Raw genomic sequence first — 12,973 nt, forward strand, 5'->3', positions numbered from 1 at the left:
GTGTCCATGGTTGTTCAATCTGTATAAGGATGGGTAATAAAAGAGATACAAGGTAGGGCAATGGATCTTGGAGCAGCCCTAATGAGAGAGAGCAGTGTGTGTAAACTCCTTGTACTGTTGTTTGCAGATGATACTGTGTTGTTAAGCAAAGACAAAAGAGAGCTGCAAGGCTTGGTGAATGAGTCTGAGAGAGTTTGTAAAAAACAGAATCCAAAGGTGAATGTAAGGAAGAATAAAGTTATGGTCTTCGTGAGAAATGAAGTCACTGAATGTACAGTGGGGTTGGATGAGGAGGAAATGGAAAATGTGAGTGCGTTTAAGTACTTGGGTAGTGTGATGGGTATGGATGGAAGTTTAGAGGATGAAGTGCTTGAATTGGTACAACAAGCAGGAGGGGTTGCTGGCTCTTTGAAAGCAGTGATAAGAAACAGGGAAGTGAGCATGGAAGTGCAAAAGTTACTGCATGTCAGTACTGTGATACCAACTCTAATGTACGGAAGTGAAGTATGAACCTTGCTGGAGAGACACAAATCAAGAGTGAGAGCAGTGGAAATGAGTTATTTGAGAGATGTACGTGGAGTCACACGGAAAGACAGACTGACAGATCAGGAAGTGAAGGAACATTGTGATATGGATGTGGATGTGATAAGAAGTATTAGGAGAAACACAATGAGGTGGTTTGGCCATGTGGAGAGGATGGAGAGTGAGAGACTGACAAGGAGAGTGTATATGACTGATGTGAACAGGGGGAGAGGGAGGGGGAGGCAAAGGATGAGATGGAAGGATGGAGTGGAGAAGTATATGAGAGAGGGAAGTGTGGGCTGGTAGCAGGGCAGTGAAATGGCAGGGGACAGGGAGACATGAAGGCAATTTGCTTGTAGCCACCCCTTACAGGATTAAGGTGTCTGGGAACAGATACATAGATAGACTGTACATATATGTAGGGATCTGAATGGTATGGTATTGTTCCGTATCCAAACACTGCTGTATCCAAACATACTGATGGCTCTATTATGTCAGATAATAATTGAGGGATTACTCTGTAAACTTCATGCAAAGTTGTCAGTATATGGCAAACACTAATGTCAAAAGAGACTGTGGTAGGTTGTGGAGGAAAGGGTTACAAAAATGAAAGTCAGGAACACCACTGGAGCGCATTCTGAAAATGGATCTTTTGTTTTGGAGAATTGTTCCCCCCCCCTCCCCCGACTCCAGGCATAGGCTTCACAGCCTGCTCTCAAGGCCCAGTAGTCCTCCTACACGTCATACACCTCTGTATGTCACCATTTCGGCGCTAACACCCACCGTCCATATTGAATACATGCTAGGACTGTCTCATACAAGACTGGTGTATTGGTATTTGTGGGGGTATTTTTACATGTCAGCAGGTCTTCTGGTAGATCAGTAATGTCTGATTTTATGAAATTCAAATCCTTAAACTGTTCCCTGCCTCAGTGGGGATTTGAACCTAGGTCTGGTAGGACTGCAGTCCACCTCTCTACCGACTGAGCTACCGCCTCCCGTGCCTGAAGGAAATCTGGGTGGCCACTTCCTGTCACCATCTTACATGTTTGTGTTGAAGATTTGGGTAATCAGGCCATCTTGGTACTGTGTCAAAAGCTCCGTTTGTCTACTGTTAATGGTGTGATTCTCATAGGCTGCTTCTTGAAAGCATCAAGATGAGTTGAGTCAATTTAGAAGAGCATGTGGTGATCTAATATTTTGGATGTGTGGGCTGAAATCTATACTGAGAATCAGATAAAGAAGTGCTGCCTGTGGTATTCATATGGCTTGGTCCTTCCATGGTTTTAGAGCAGAGATATTGGCCTATAAAATGACCGACTACTGGGTTGTTTGCCTGGCCTGAGCAGAGTACTGGCATGATGACTGCTTTCTTCCAAATATCACAGATTTCACTGTGGGTCCAAGCAAAGTTGAAGAACACAATGAGAATATTTATGGCAGTATGGGACAATGATGTTTGTAATCAGATCTAGACCTGATGTTTTGAAGTTTTCAGTTTTTTAACAGTTTGCTGGACGTGCAGTGAGTTGATGGGTACAGCGTTTGTCTATGTCTTCCTTAATCCTTAACGCTGCTTTATCACTGCTCGATTCCGTGGAGTGGTATTTTTGCAACTTACTGACGGATAATAATTCATTAGACTGCCAGCTTGTCCCTCCTTTACAGCGATTAACGTGACTTTACAATGAGTGACAAGCTAAATGGCTTCCTGTACACCAGTAAAACACCTTTGTCAGCAAGGGACGAGAGAGGCAATTTAAATCCGAAAGCACTGAAATGCTGCCTTACACCCTGAGGATGCCTACAGTACATTGATGGCTATCTACCTACCAAGTTTCATGCCCTTTCGACAAACTGTCTGGCCTGTGGCTCTCATTTGGGTGTGGTGAAACCTGTCAAAAACAAATATTAAAGAATGGGCCATCATAAAGTGCAAACCACACAGTGATTGGCCCTGTAGATGCTGAGATATAAGCTTCTCAAAAGTCTTACAGTTGAGTCGGGCCAGACTGGGCTGCACATATGTGAGAAAATGCCACTACTTGACAAGAGACTTAGGAGGGCTTCGCCCTCACTCACAACCAGGAAACCATTAACTACGCTGGGTGGTAACCATATAACCAAATTATGGCACCTGGTGGTCTAATGGGTAATTAAAGCATTCCAGTCAGATTGAGCCAGTGCAGGTTTAGATCCAAGGGATGGTTAGAGATTATTGCTTGCATAATGCCACTCAGGGATGAGTGAGGCAGGTCACTCTCATCTCAAACGTCAGGATCAACTTACCTTGCCCTGAGCTCTTACGCTCTTCCTGAGGCAACAGTGGATTAGAGAATGGATGGATGGAACACCTTCCAAACAGCACAAAACCCAGGGTTTCCTTTCTCCACTGATTCATGTCCCCAACATGTTCAAAATGCCATGCTCCTGCTCTCCTCACAAGTAAGGTAGTAGCCATTCCAGAAGTACAAGGATTGCTAAGGTTATTGAGCCATTTAGTCACTTCACTATGGTAACATTTTTTTCTGTTTTATTCTTGTTACCCTCCGACACTTCTATTCTGCTTATGAGTAACTTTTCAGATTGGAAGGGTTCGACACAGACTTCATTTAGCTCTCAGACTGACAGACCTTTCCTGCACATTACAAGTGTCTGAGGGATACACTACCATTTTGAATGAGTTACACTTACCAGCATGCATGAATGGAGGTGGCTTCAGGAGGTGCTGATCCTTGATGGAGAAATTCTGTGGTGGCAGATTTTGGACGAGTGGTAGGTTCTGTGGGAGGTTGGTCTGTGGGAGGAGGGACATGGGTGGCGTCTGGTAGCCACTCATCACCCCAACAGCACCAGGAGCCAGGAGTTGCAGCTGACCCCGCATGTGAGCCTCCATCACCTGCCAATAATGTCACCATCATACACACACTCTTGAATTACAATGCTCCGTTTTAACACATCAAGGTGTGGTTGTTTTTCAGTGCTCACTTTAATCAAAATGCAGCACAGAGTGAGATAGCTATTTGTATCTACTTCGTTTCCCCCCCCCCACTTTTAAAACTTTCAAGAAAAGGTGAGACAATTATTTCCATTTATCTTCCTTTTTCTGGAGCTCACTTCTATGACAATTCAATGTATAGTAAGACTACTATTCTATCTACCTTGTTGTTTTTGGTGGTTACTTTTAGCACAATTTACCACATTGTGGGGCAGCTATCCTTCCTATCTATTAATCACCCAATCCTATAATGCCCCAGCTGAAGCACATGGGCCCAAAGCTACAGTATGCTACTTGGTAGACAATTAATGCAATAGTGACCAGTTATACAGGAGTTACAAATATCTTAAACAGCAACTGCCTGTACTTCTAAGATGTTACAGAACAATCATCTACCAATTATTAACCCCAACACCCTGATGTACTTTGCTGATTTATTCTTGATACCTCTATGTGATTTTATTCAGTTTTGGGATGACCTCTTGTGGGAAGAGTAACATATGCTGTATCTAACCCTTCCATTTCAAAAAGATCTCTCACAAGCCAAACAGAGTCATCTGGAGATAACAAGAATACAAGTGAGTAAACATTATGTGGTAGCAGTAGCAGCTGCAGCTCTAAGATCATCTGAGTGAGAACCCAGTTGGCTGCAAGCTTAAATTCCTCTTCTCCTGCAGTCCACTATCCTCATTTTGCGAGGCAAGGAAGTAACTATGGCTCAAATGCAAGAACAAGGCTTGAGCCAGACCTAGGACCTGAGTCAGTCTTAATCCGTACCATGCTAGCGACACAGATCTATGTCCCCTCCAAAAACTCTGGTGATGCAGATCTACGTCCTGCAGCACTGAGATGTCACTGCATGCAACCAAAGTAAAATGGAAGGCAATATTGTATCTTGCTAACTTCAGACACTTCTCCGCTATGCTTACAACACTGATTCAGGAACATGAGAGGCAAGTGAGTCTTCACAGGCTCACGTTGCTCTGCTCTTCTGTAACCATGAAGATTTCGGAGGTAGAGTGGCACCAACTCGGCTCGATCCAACTTACTCTCTGGCTTTGGTGATTATTATTATTAGTGCCAGGCATCTTACATTGATGTATTAAACCCATTTACTAAAAAAAAAAAAAAAAAAAAAAAATACAGCTCACAAGCTCACAGATGCTCTGCTCTCTCAGTAACCTCAAAGATTTCAGAGGTAGAGTGGCACCATCCTGACTCAATTCAACCAACTTTCTGGCTTTCGTGATTACTTTTATTTGTGCCAGGGATCTTATATTGATGTATTAAGCCCATTTAGCCAGGGGGGAAAAAAAAAAAAAAATCCAAAATCGGCCAACATAAAGGGGTATCAGTTCCCCCCCCCAGCGCAGTGCGAGTTAAGTCGGACTCGAGACACGCCCACCAAAAACCGATAAGCACAAACAAGGCTTGCGCCTCGCACAGGCAGAGCCGATGCTCTCAAGTCCAAGCCACCTTTGAGTGGGCTTGAGTCGAACTTGAGCACTGAGAACTTGTTATTTATTTGTTATTTAACAATTAAGTAGGATAGATTTACTCTGCTTTGAAAATGATGAATAATTTATCACGAAGCCCAAATACAACAAAGAATGGAGGCTGTGAGAATGTTGTGACAAAATATTTTAATTTTATACAAAATATACACTTCTATAAATTTTACTAGAATAACTTTCCATCAGTTGATGATATTAAGTAAAAATGTTGCTCCAATGCCTTACGATATTCATAGTTCCATTATGATGACATCAGAATTGATGTACACTTCTGCATACACTACGAGGCTGGTTATGACAAAACTTCATTGTACACATTACCAGGGTAAACATCATCATAATCTTCATCATTTGGACGTCCTTTCCCACCCTAGGGCAGGGTGAGGAGTAGCAACATCCAGACAGCTTAAGGTTGCCCACTCCAATGGGCCATGATTTCATTCACTCATCATTCAAGCCCACAGAATCCTGACTCTACCTGATACACCAAAAACTTTCACCACATTCTGTAGCTTCACATGAACGTATCTGATCTAGTCAATCTAAACGCTGTCACGTTAAAAAGGGGTGCCAAATCCCTGATTGTGCACTTCTTCTCACAACATTCATCCATCCAGCTCGATCGCTTGTCAGTCCCATATTTCCTCCCTCCACACCATTCACAAATCACATTATTTCGTATCCTATCTACTATGTACTCCACAAACATTCCTCAGCAGTCCCATCTCCACTGCTCTCACTCTTGACTTTTAATTTTCATCCCACACCACAGTCTCCCATCCATATGTTAATGCTGGCAATAACACTCCTTCAAGTAAGCCTCATGCAGCTGCAACATTCAAGCCTCTGTTTCTTATCAAGGCATTCATAGCACCAGCTACCTTCCTTCCTTGTGTCACTCTAGTTTCCACTTCTTTTGCTCATTTTCCTCTCTTTTCCATCACTGTATCCAGGTATTTGAACTCTCACCAATTCAAGTCTCTCTCCAGTCGCTGCAACATCACGCTGGGAGTCACCATCTCTCTCGATTATCATCACTTTACACTTTTCTACGTTTACTTTCAAGGCACAATGGTCATGGACATCAACAAAACTCTGCACTAGTCTACCAAGCTGTTGTCTGATACTTGCAAGAAGCACTACATCATCAGCATACAACAAATTTGAGATATTCCATCCATCGCCATTCATTACCAATGCCATCCCTCTCTCCACTGCTAGTGTTTTTACTTCTCTCATCACCCCATCCATATATGAACTGAACAACATGGAGACATCACACAACCTTGTCATATGCCCACACTGATTGTGGTGGATGAGGGTGCCCATCATCCACTCACTCAATGTAGGGTGATGCCATATGAGCTCTACACTGAGTGACAAACCAAATGGTTTCCTGTACCCAGGAAACCATTTATTATGCTGGGTGGTAACCATATAACTGGGGTTTCTGGCAGGATTAAGTGTCCCCCAAGATTCCCCTATCCAAAATCACTTAATCATGGTAGTCTGCCTTATTTGCTAAACTTAATACTATATTAAAAAGTTGGCTATGTGACTGGCCGATTTGAATGTAGCCGAAGGTTTGCTGCAAGTCTGAGACTTGAGCCAGACTTTGTGAAGTCTGACTTGAGCTTCGATTGTGCACACAGCTAAGTTAAACTGGCTCAGCCTGACCTCAGTAAGCCGTGAGGTTGAGCTTGGGACTGTCCCAAGCCTGATTTCCAAGTCTGACTCAAGCTTTGTTCTAGCATTTTTGGCCTAAGAGATGCATATATAACCAAGAAGTTGAGCCTCCTGGTCATACCATTGCCACCACATGAAGGCATCCCTCTCCAACACCACCACTGGGGTAAACGTGTTGATTAGTACTGACAGTGGATATACACCTGGTACTGCCTGATAGCCCCTTGGATCCTTTTTTATTTCTTCTTGCCTCTACAACACAATTTTATTCAGTTTAGGAAAGAGCTCTCGCCCTGAAATAGTACATTAAGGCAACATCTGACCCCTCCATTTCAAGTCTATCCTCAGTTCAATCAATCAACATAAGATGGCAAGAAGAAAATGATTAAGACATTCCTGGGTTCAATGGGTTAAAATATAACCAAATTCTATACTGCCTCATCTTAAATGTCAGCCTAGCCCCGGGTTCCTACGTTCCTCATGGGGCGACACAGGACTAGATGATGGATGGATGGAACTTTTTACGACTTTAAATTTCAAGAACCTTTGCATGCTCTAGCATAAAAGTGTCAGTGAAACTAACTGCCTTTGAGTGCCAGTCTTACTATAATTATTAGGAATCATAAAATCTGTTACAAGAGGCATAAACATAAATGCACACTTAGTGCTTCTCACACACTCTTCAATAAAGTGTTAAAACAACCACACCTTCAGAAAATAATTAAAACTGCAGCATCAAGCAGAAAGGCACTTTCAAATTCCTAGCCCAGGGAACTAAGCTGGGAGGATGTCCTGGGCTGATGGCATGCAGTGTAGAGGAGACTAACAATTCACTCATTGGCCTACCAGAAATAGCTGAAATATGCTCCTCTTACTATGTTCCTGTTGCTTCATGCAACAAACTGATAAACAAAAATGGTATAATACAAAAGAAATTTTCCTCAATATTCCAAAATTTCAATTTCTACAGGACTACTGTAGTATCAATTTGAGATGGTAGAAAAGTCCAAATAATCCTACAACCAAACCAGGCCGAAAACAAGATGTAAATTAGAAACTGGAAAATGAGACATGCTAATTTATCATCTTTGTGCAGCATCATTAACCACTTCAATAGATTTTCCAACTTTTCAACCAAGCGGTATGTCAGATATTCAATACTACCATATGTCTTAACATAATCCAACCTGACAAGTAAATATACACACCAAATTGTGGAGGGTAATGTGAATGTGAATAAAATGGGAACTGCATGAGGCACTGAAGATGTGAGATACTGGCACAGAGCATGCAAAGTGAAAAGAGGCAAAAGACAGGTATGTAAAAAAAAACTAAACTGAGTAAATACATTATTATATGTACTGTACATACAGGTACTTGTAAATCCATCTCATCTTTTACTTTGGACTATATTTATTACTAAATTTCACTAAGTAAGACAGCACTGAAGTTTAAATTTGTAACTAGTACACAGAGTGAAAAATACTATGCTTTGACATACTGTATAAGTGTATTTGAAAATGTGCCTATCAGGTGGAGCCAAGATTCCTGGGGCTTGAATAGTGAATGACTGGGTGTGGCCCATTCAACTGGGCAAATCTGGGTTAGAATCTCATTCTTTAAAGTTCTTCCTGGCTCTCTAGACCCTACCTCATCCCACATTAGGGTGGGAATGGAGGTCTGAATGATGATGATGGTGGAAATGTCCTCCTTCCATGAAAGAAAGAGTACCAGCAAAAATGTGGGTGTCTTGCAGAGCTGTTCTTTCATATTCTGTTTAAGCTGTCTATCTCCAAAGACAATGTATTTACAACAGGATGACAGAAACAGCAGACATATGCAAATATAGTAAGGACTAAATTTTGTACAAAAATTCTACTGAGTCAATAAAGAAACACAAGTTGCACTCAGACTATTGAAAAGGTTAATGATGGTGCAAGATTCAGTCAATGCATGAGTATGAAATGAAACTTGCAGCAAGATGATAAATCCTTGGGAAGAGAATTAGGAAATACGGTACCTAAATATTGTCACTTTTTGTTTACCTTAGCACCTTGAAGGCGACCGCACGCTGGGCGGTATATATCCTGGTGATCATAAGGAAGGGAGAGGGAGGGAGGCAGGTCAGATCCCACAAACACTCATGATGATTATATGGCAGATCACAAAATCTAACCTCTCCAAATGAAACTTTATCCATCCCACAAACACACGCACTTATGATCAGTATATTGCAGATCAGAAAGCCTAACTTCACCACCCCCAAACACATTTACGATCAATATATGGCAGGTCAGAAAGTCTGACACTCAATGAAACCCCGCACATACTTACCATGGTACATGGTTGATCAAAATGTCTAACAATGCTGGATGATGCTAATCATCTCTTTCACCACACACACACACAAGCACACAAACACAAAAGATTAACACACAGCATTTTGGAAAGTCTCTCCTTACTTAATGAAGTTTTATCTGACTTTAAAAATACTGTATTTAACAGCTGTTTCCATATCACATTCAGGATATGGGAGCCCGAGGTTAGGTTACTGGGGTCCAAAACATTTATGGACAGATATCAGTAATGTGCTAATCATCAGTAAATGACAGTGTACTTCCCTACAGTAACTGGTCCTTAATTGCATGCACAATTACAAGCTTACATACCAAACCTACACCATGAAAATGTAATTCCTTATAAGACAGCATCAACAGCTATAATGCTATCAAAATACAGTACAAGCTGGCACTGACAGATTAAGAAGGAACAAAAGAATCGAAAATCAGTATTGTGTACCCTTAACTTGACAATGAAACATAATCTAGTACCAGTAGTTCATATCCATACAAGACAGCTGGTAAAAGGGCACACACACCCATCTTTAGTTCATTTACAAGAGCAATCACTGAACTGCCATTCCTTTAACAACACGTCACCAATGTGATATCCTTATGGGCAGGTAAAATGTAAATGAGGAGTCAATACATCAACACTATGTCAGAGTAAATAACGAAGTATACCTCCTCATGGTGGGTGTCACCAGGTCCAACTGTGTGCCGCCGTGAACATAAGTATTTATCCACAGTTTGCTGACTTGGCTCATCTGTGTCTGACTCCCCACTGATGTCAATATCCCCATACTGAAATGGAAGCAGTATTAATTCATACATGTTAGCAGTATCTTCTAGATACAGTAAGCCTTCTCTATATCAAACCTTAATGAACTGAACTTTGACTATATCGATCACTCTGACCTATGAAACAACTCTGCTATATATCCAACCAAAGGTCGAGATAGCAATGAGACACTGTCACCATAATGAATGAAAAGTAAACAGAGTCATTTTTGTAGCTTTTTCTGTTCTGATGCTTATTATTGACTAAAAATACAGTACAGTGCATATAACAGAGCATGCCCTCACTTTACAATGAGGATACATTTGAAGAAATGCATCACATACTGATTTATTATACATAGAGTCAATTATTCCATGGCTTCAATGGGGATATATTTTTGGACAAGGGTCACTCACCTAACAAAGTCTAGAAACAAGTTTCCTACTCATTAAACTGGCAGTTATTTGATCTCACTGCCCTTCACTCACTTATGACCAAAATAAAAGTCTAAAAACAACTTTTCAACTAAAACATGTTGGTAGTTATTTCACTTCACTGCACTTCACTTGCTGCTTGAACTCCAATACAGTGGGTTCTCCTAATAAGCAAGATCAAAATATGCAAAACACCTAATGTGTGAACTTGACTCAGAAGAAAAAAAATAATAAATATGTGAAATGTGATAGTAAAATGCAAATCTGTCCTCTGAAAGCTAGGGAAAAATGGTGTTCCCACTCAAAATGGTAGTATCCCAAGCCATCACCAGATGGCTGATTGGTTTCTCACCCTTTCCCTCCCTCACAGCATCAATTAAGTCTCAAGACCCTGTCTGTGTCCACCCATGTTGCCCTTGCATACTGTGGTGTTTCAAACATTCCGCAAGACCTGCTCTTGCTCAACTGTTACATCATGACCCCACTGCTTCATTCCTAGGAATAAGAAAATCATTTTGGATCTGAAAATGTAGGTTATAGAGTTGAATAAACAAGGTAATAGGAACTCAAACACTGGATGTGAACTTGGCTTAGGTGAATTGGCAGTGAGGAACATTCTCAAGAACTGGGAGCAGATTTTACGAACCGTAAAGACTTATAGAGGCCAGCACATGGAAGGGCGCAGTAAGGCTGCTAATCCCACAATCATACAAATGAAGTGCTACCTAGTGTAGTACATCCACAAAGTTCTATTATCTTTCTTTGAGCAAAAATCTTTCTTAAAATGATAGTCAATAATGGGAAAGTACCGTAAATGACAAAGATAGGGTGAGGTGTTGACCACATACATTTATTTCCATTGACTCAATGGTTTCTAATATGCAAAATTTCCAATGTGTGGTGCATTTTGTCGACCATATTCTTTCATGTTGGGAGACCCCACTGTACCACACCATTATTCCATCACCATTAGTGACACACCCAATAATGACAAGTTCAAAGCTCATCTTAAAAAACAAATGCTGTAAGCTGGCATGTCAGTGGTCATAACAATAATAATGATGATGATGTACATGGATGGGGTAATAAAAGAGGTACAAGGTAAGGTAGTGGATGTTGGAGTGGCCCTGGTCAGAGAGGGTAGTGTTTGGAAACTCCCTGTACTGTTGTTTGCAGATGATACTGTGTTGTTGAGTGAAGACGAAGGGGAGCTGCAAGGCTTGGTGGATGAGTTTGGGAGAGTGTGTAAGACACGGAACCTAAAGGTGAATGTAGGGAAGAGTAAAGTGATGGTCTTTGAGAGAGGTGAAGTCAGTGGATGCACAGCGAGGTTGGATGGTGAGGAATTGGAAAATGTGAGCACGTTTAAGTACTTGGGTAGTGTGATGAGAAAGGATGGAGGTTTGGAGGGTGAAGTGCTTGAAAGGGTACAGCAGGGAAGAAAGGTTGCTGGTTCTTTGAAAGCAGTGATAAGAAACAGGGAAGTGAGCATGGAAGTGAAAAAGTTACTACATGACAGTACAGTATTGTGATACCAACTCTAACATATGGAAGTGAAGCTTGGACGTTGTTGGAAGGACACAAGTCAAGAGTGAGAGCAGTGGAAATGAGTTATTTAAGAGGAGCCTGTGGAGTCACATGGAGAGACAGGCTGACGAATGAGGATATAAAGGAGTGTTGTGGTGTGGATGTGGATGTGATAGGAAGCGTTATGAGGAACACACTGAGGTGGTTTGGCCATGTGGAGAGGATGGAGGGTGAGAGACTGACGAAGAGAGTGTATGTGAGTGAGGTGGAGGGGGGAAGAGGGAGGGGGAGGCCGAGGATGAGATGGAGGGATGGGGTGGAGAGGTATATGAGAGAGGGGTGTGTGAGTTGGGAGTAGGGCAGTGAAATGGCGGGGGACAGGGCGACGTGGAGGCGATTTGTTTGTGGCCACCCCAAACGGGATTGAGGCGTCTGGCAATAGACAGATAGATAGATAGATTAAAAAGTACACTGATCAGTAAAGCTTCATATGGGATGATAATGAATGTAGAGGCAAAAATGCTGTCCATCCATCCATCCATCATCTAATCCAGTGCTGCCCCACGAGGAGTGTAGGAGCCCAAGGCTAGACAAGTTGGTCCTGACATTTAAGATGACAGTGACCAGCCTCACTCATGTCTATGTGGCATTACGTGAGCAATAAAAATGCTATCATATATTGAAAAAAAAAGTTCTAACTTCACCATCATATAAATAAGTTATTGTTTACTGATTCAGTCTATAATGAGGGTCCAAAGTATTTGCCTATACAGTATGCAGATACACAATATAACTCACAAAACACAAATAAAACTGTGAACATGCACAATTCTGTTAAGTATTCACCAAAGTTTAAACCTTGGTTCAACACAGCTGAACCTATCATCATTCATTCATCATTCATCATCCAATCCTACGCTGCCCCATGAGAAGCGTAGAAGCCCGGGGCTAGGCAAGTTGGTCCTAACATTTAAGATGAGACTGACCAGCCTCACTCGTCCCCGAGTGGCATTAGATGAGCAATAAACCCCAACCACTCCATGGATATAAACCTTCACCAGCTCAATCCGATTGGAGAGCTGTAATTACTCACTAAACTACCAAACACCAAAATTTGGTTATATGCTTACCACCCAGAGTAGTAAATGATTTTCTGGTGTACAGGAAACCAT

The 12,973-nt window shown here is 41.7% G+C and overlaps 1 protein-coding gene across 1 annotated transcript in view; it reads right to left on the minus strand.

Annotated features, from left to right (window-relative positions):
- LOC145395055 (uncharacterized) overlaps positions 1–12,973 on the minus strand; it is a 262,494-nt gene that overhangs the window by 135,026 nt on the left and 114,495 nt on the right. The window contains exons 10-12 of the mRNA XM_080268807.1: positions 9,744–9,863; positions 8,766–8,807; positions 3,217–3,421 (exon numbers count right to left, since the gene is read on the minus strand). Coding sequence (XP_080124933.1) covers positions 3,217–3,421; positions 8,766–8,807; positions 9,744–9,863 — 367 coding nt within the window. The remainder of the gene's footprint in view (positions 1–3,216; positions 3,422–8,765; positions 8,808–9,743; positions 9,864–12,973) is intronic.

The sequence above is a fragment of the Coenobita brevimanus genome, chromosome 29, assembly GCF_032717465.1.
Source record: "Coenobita brevimanus isolate Jiangsu-jjx chromosome 29, ASM3271746v2, whole genome shotgun sequence".
NCBI lineage: Eukaryota > Metazoa > Arthropoda > Malacostraca > Decapoda > Coenobitidae > Coenobita > Coenobita brevimanus.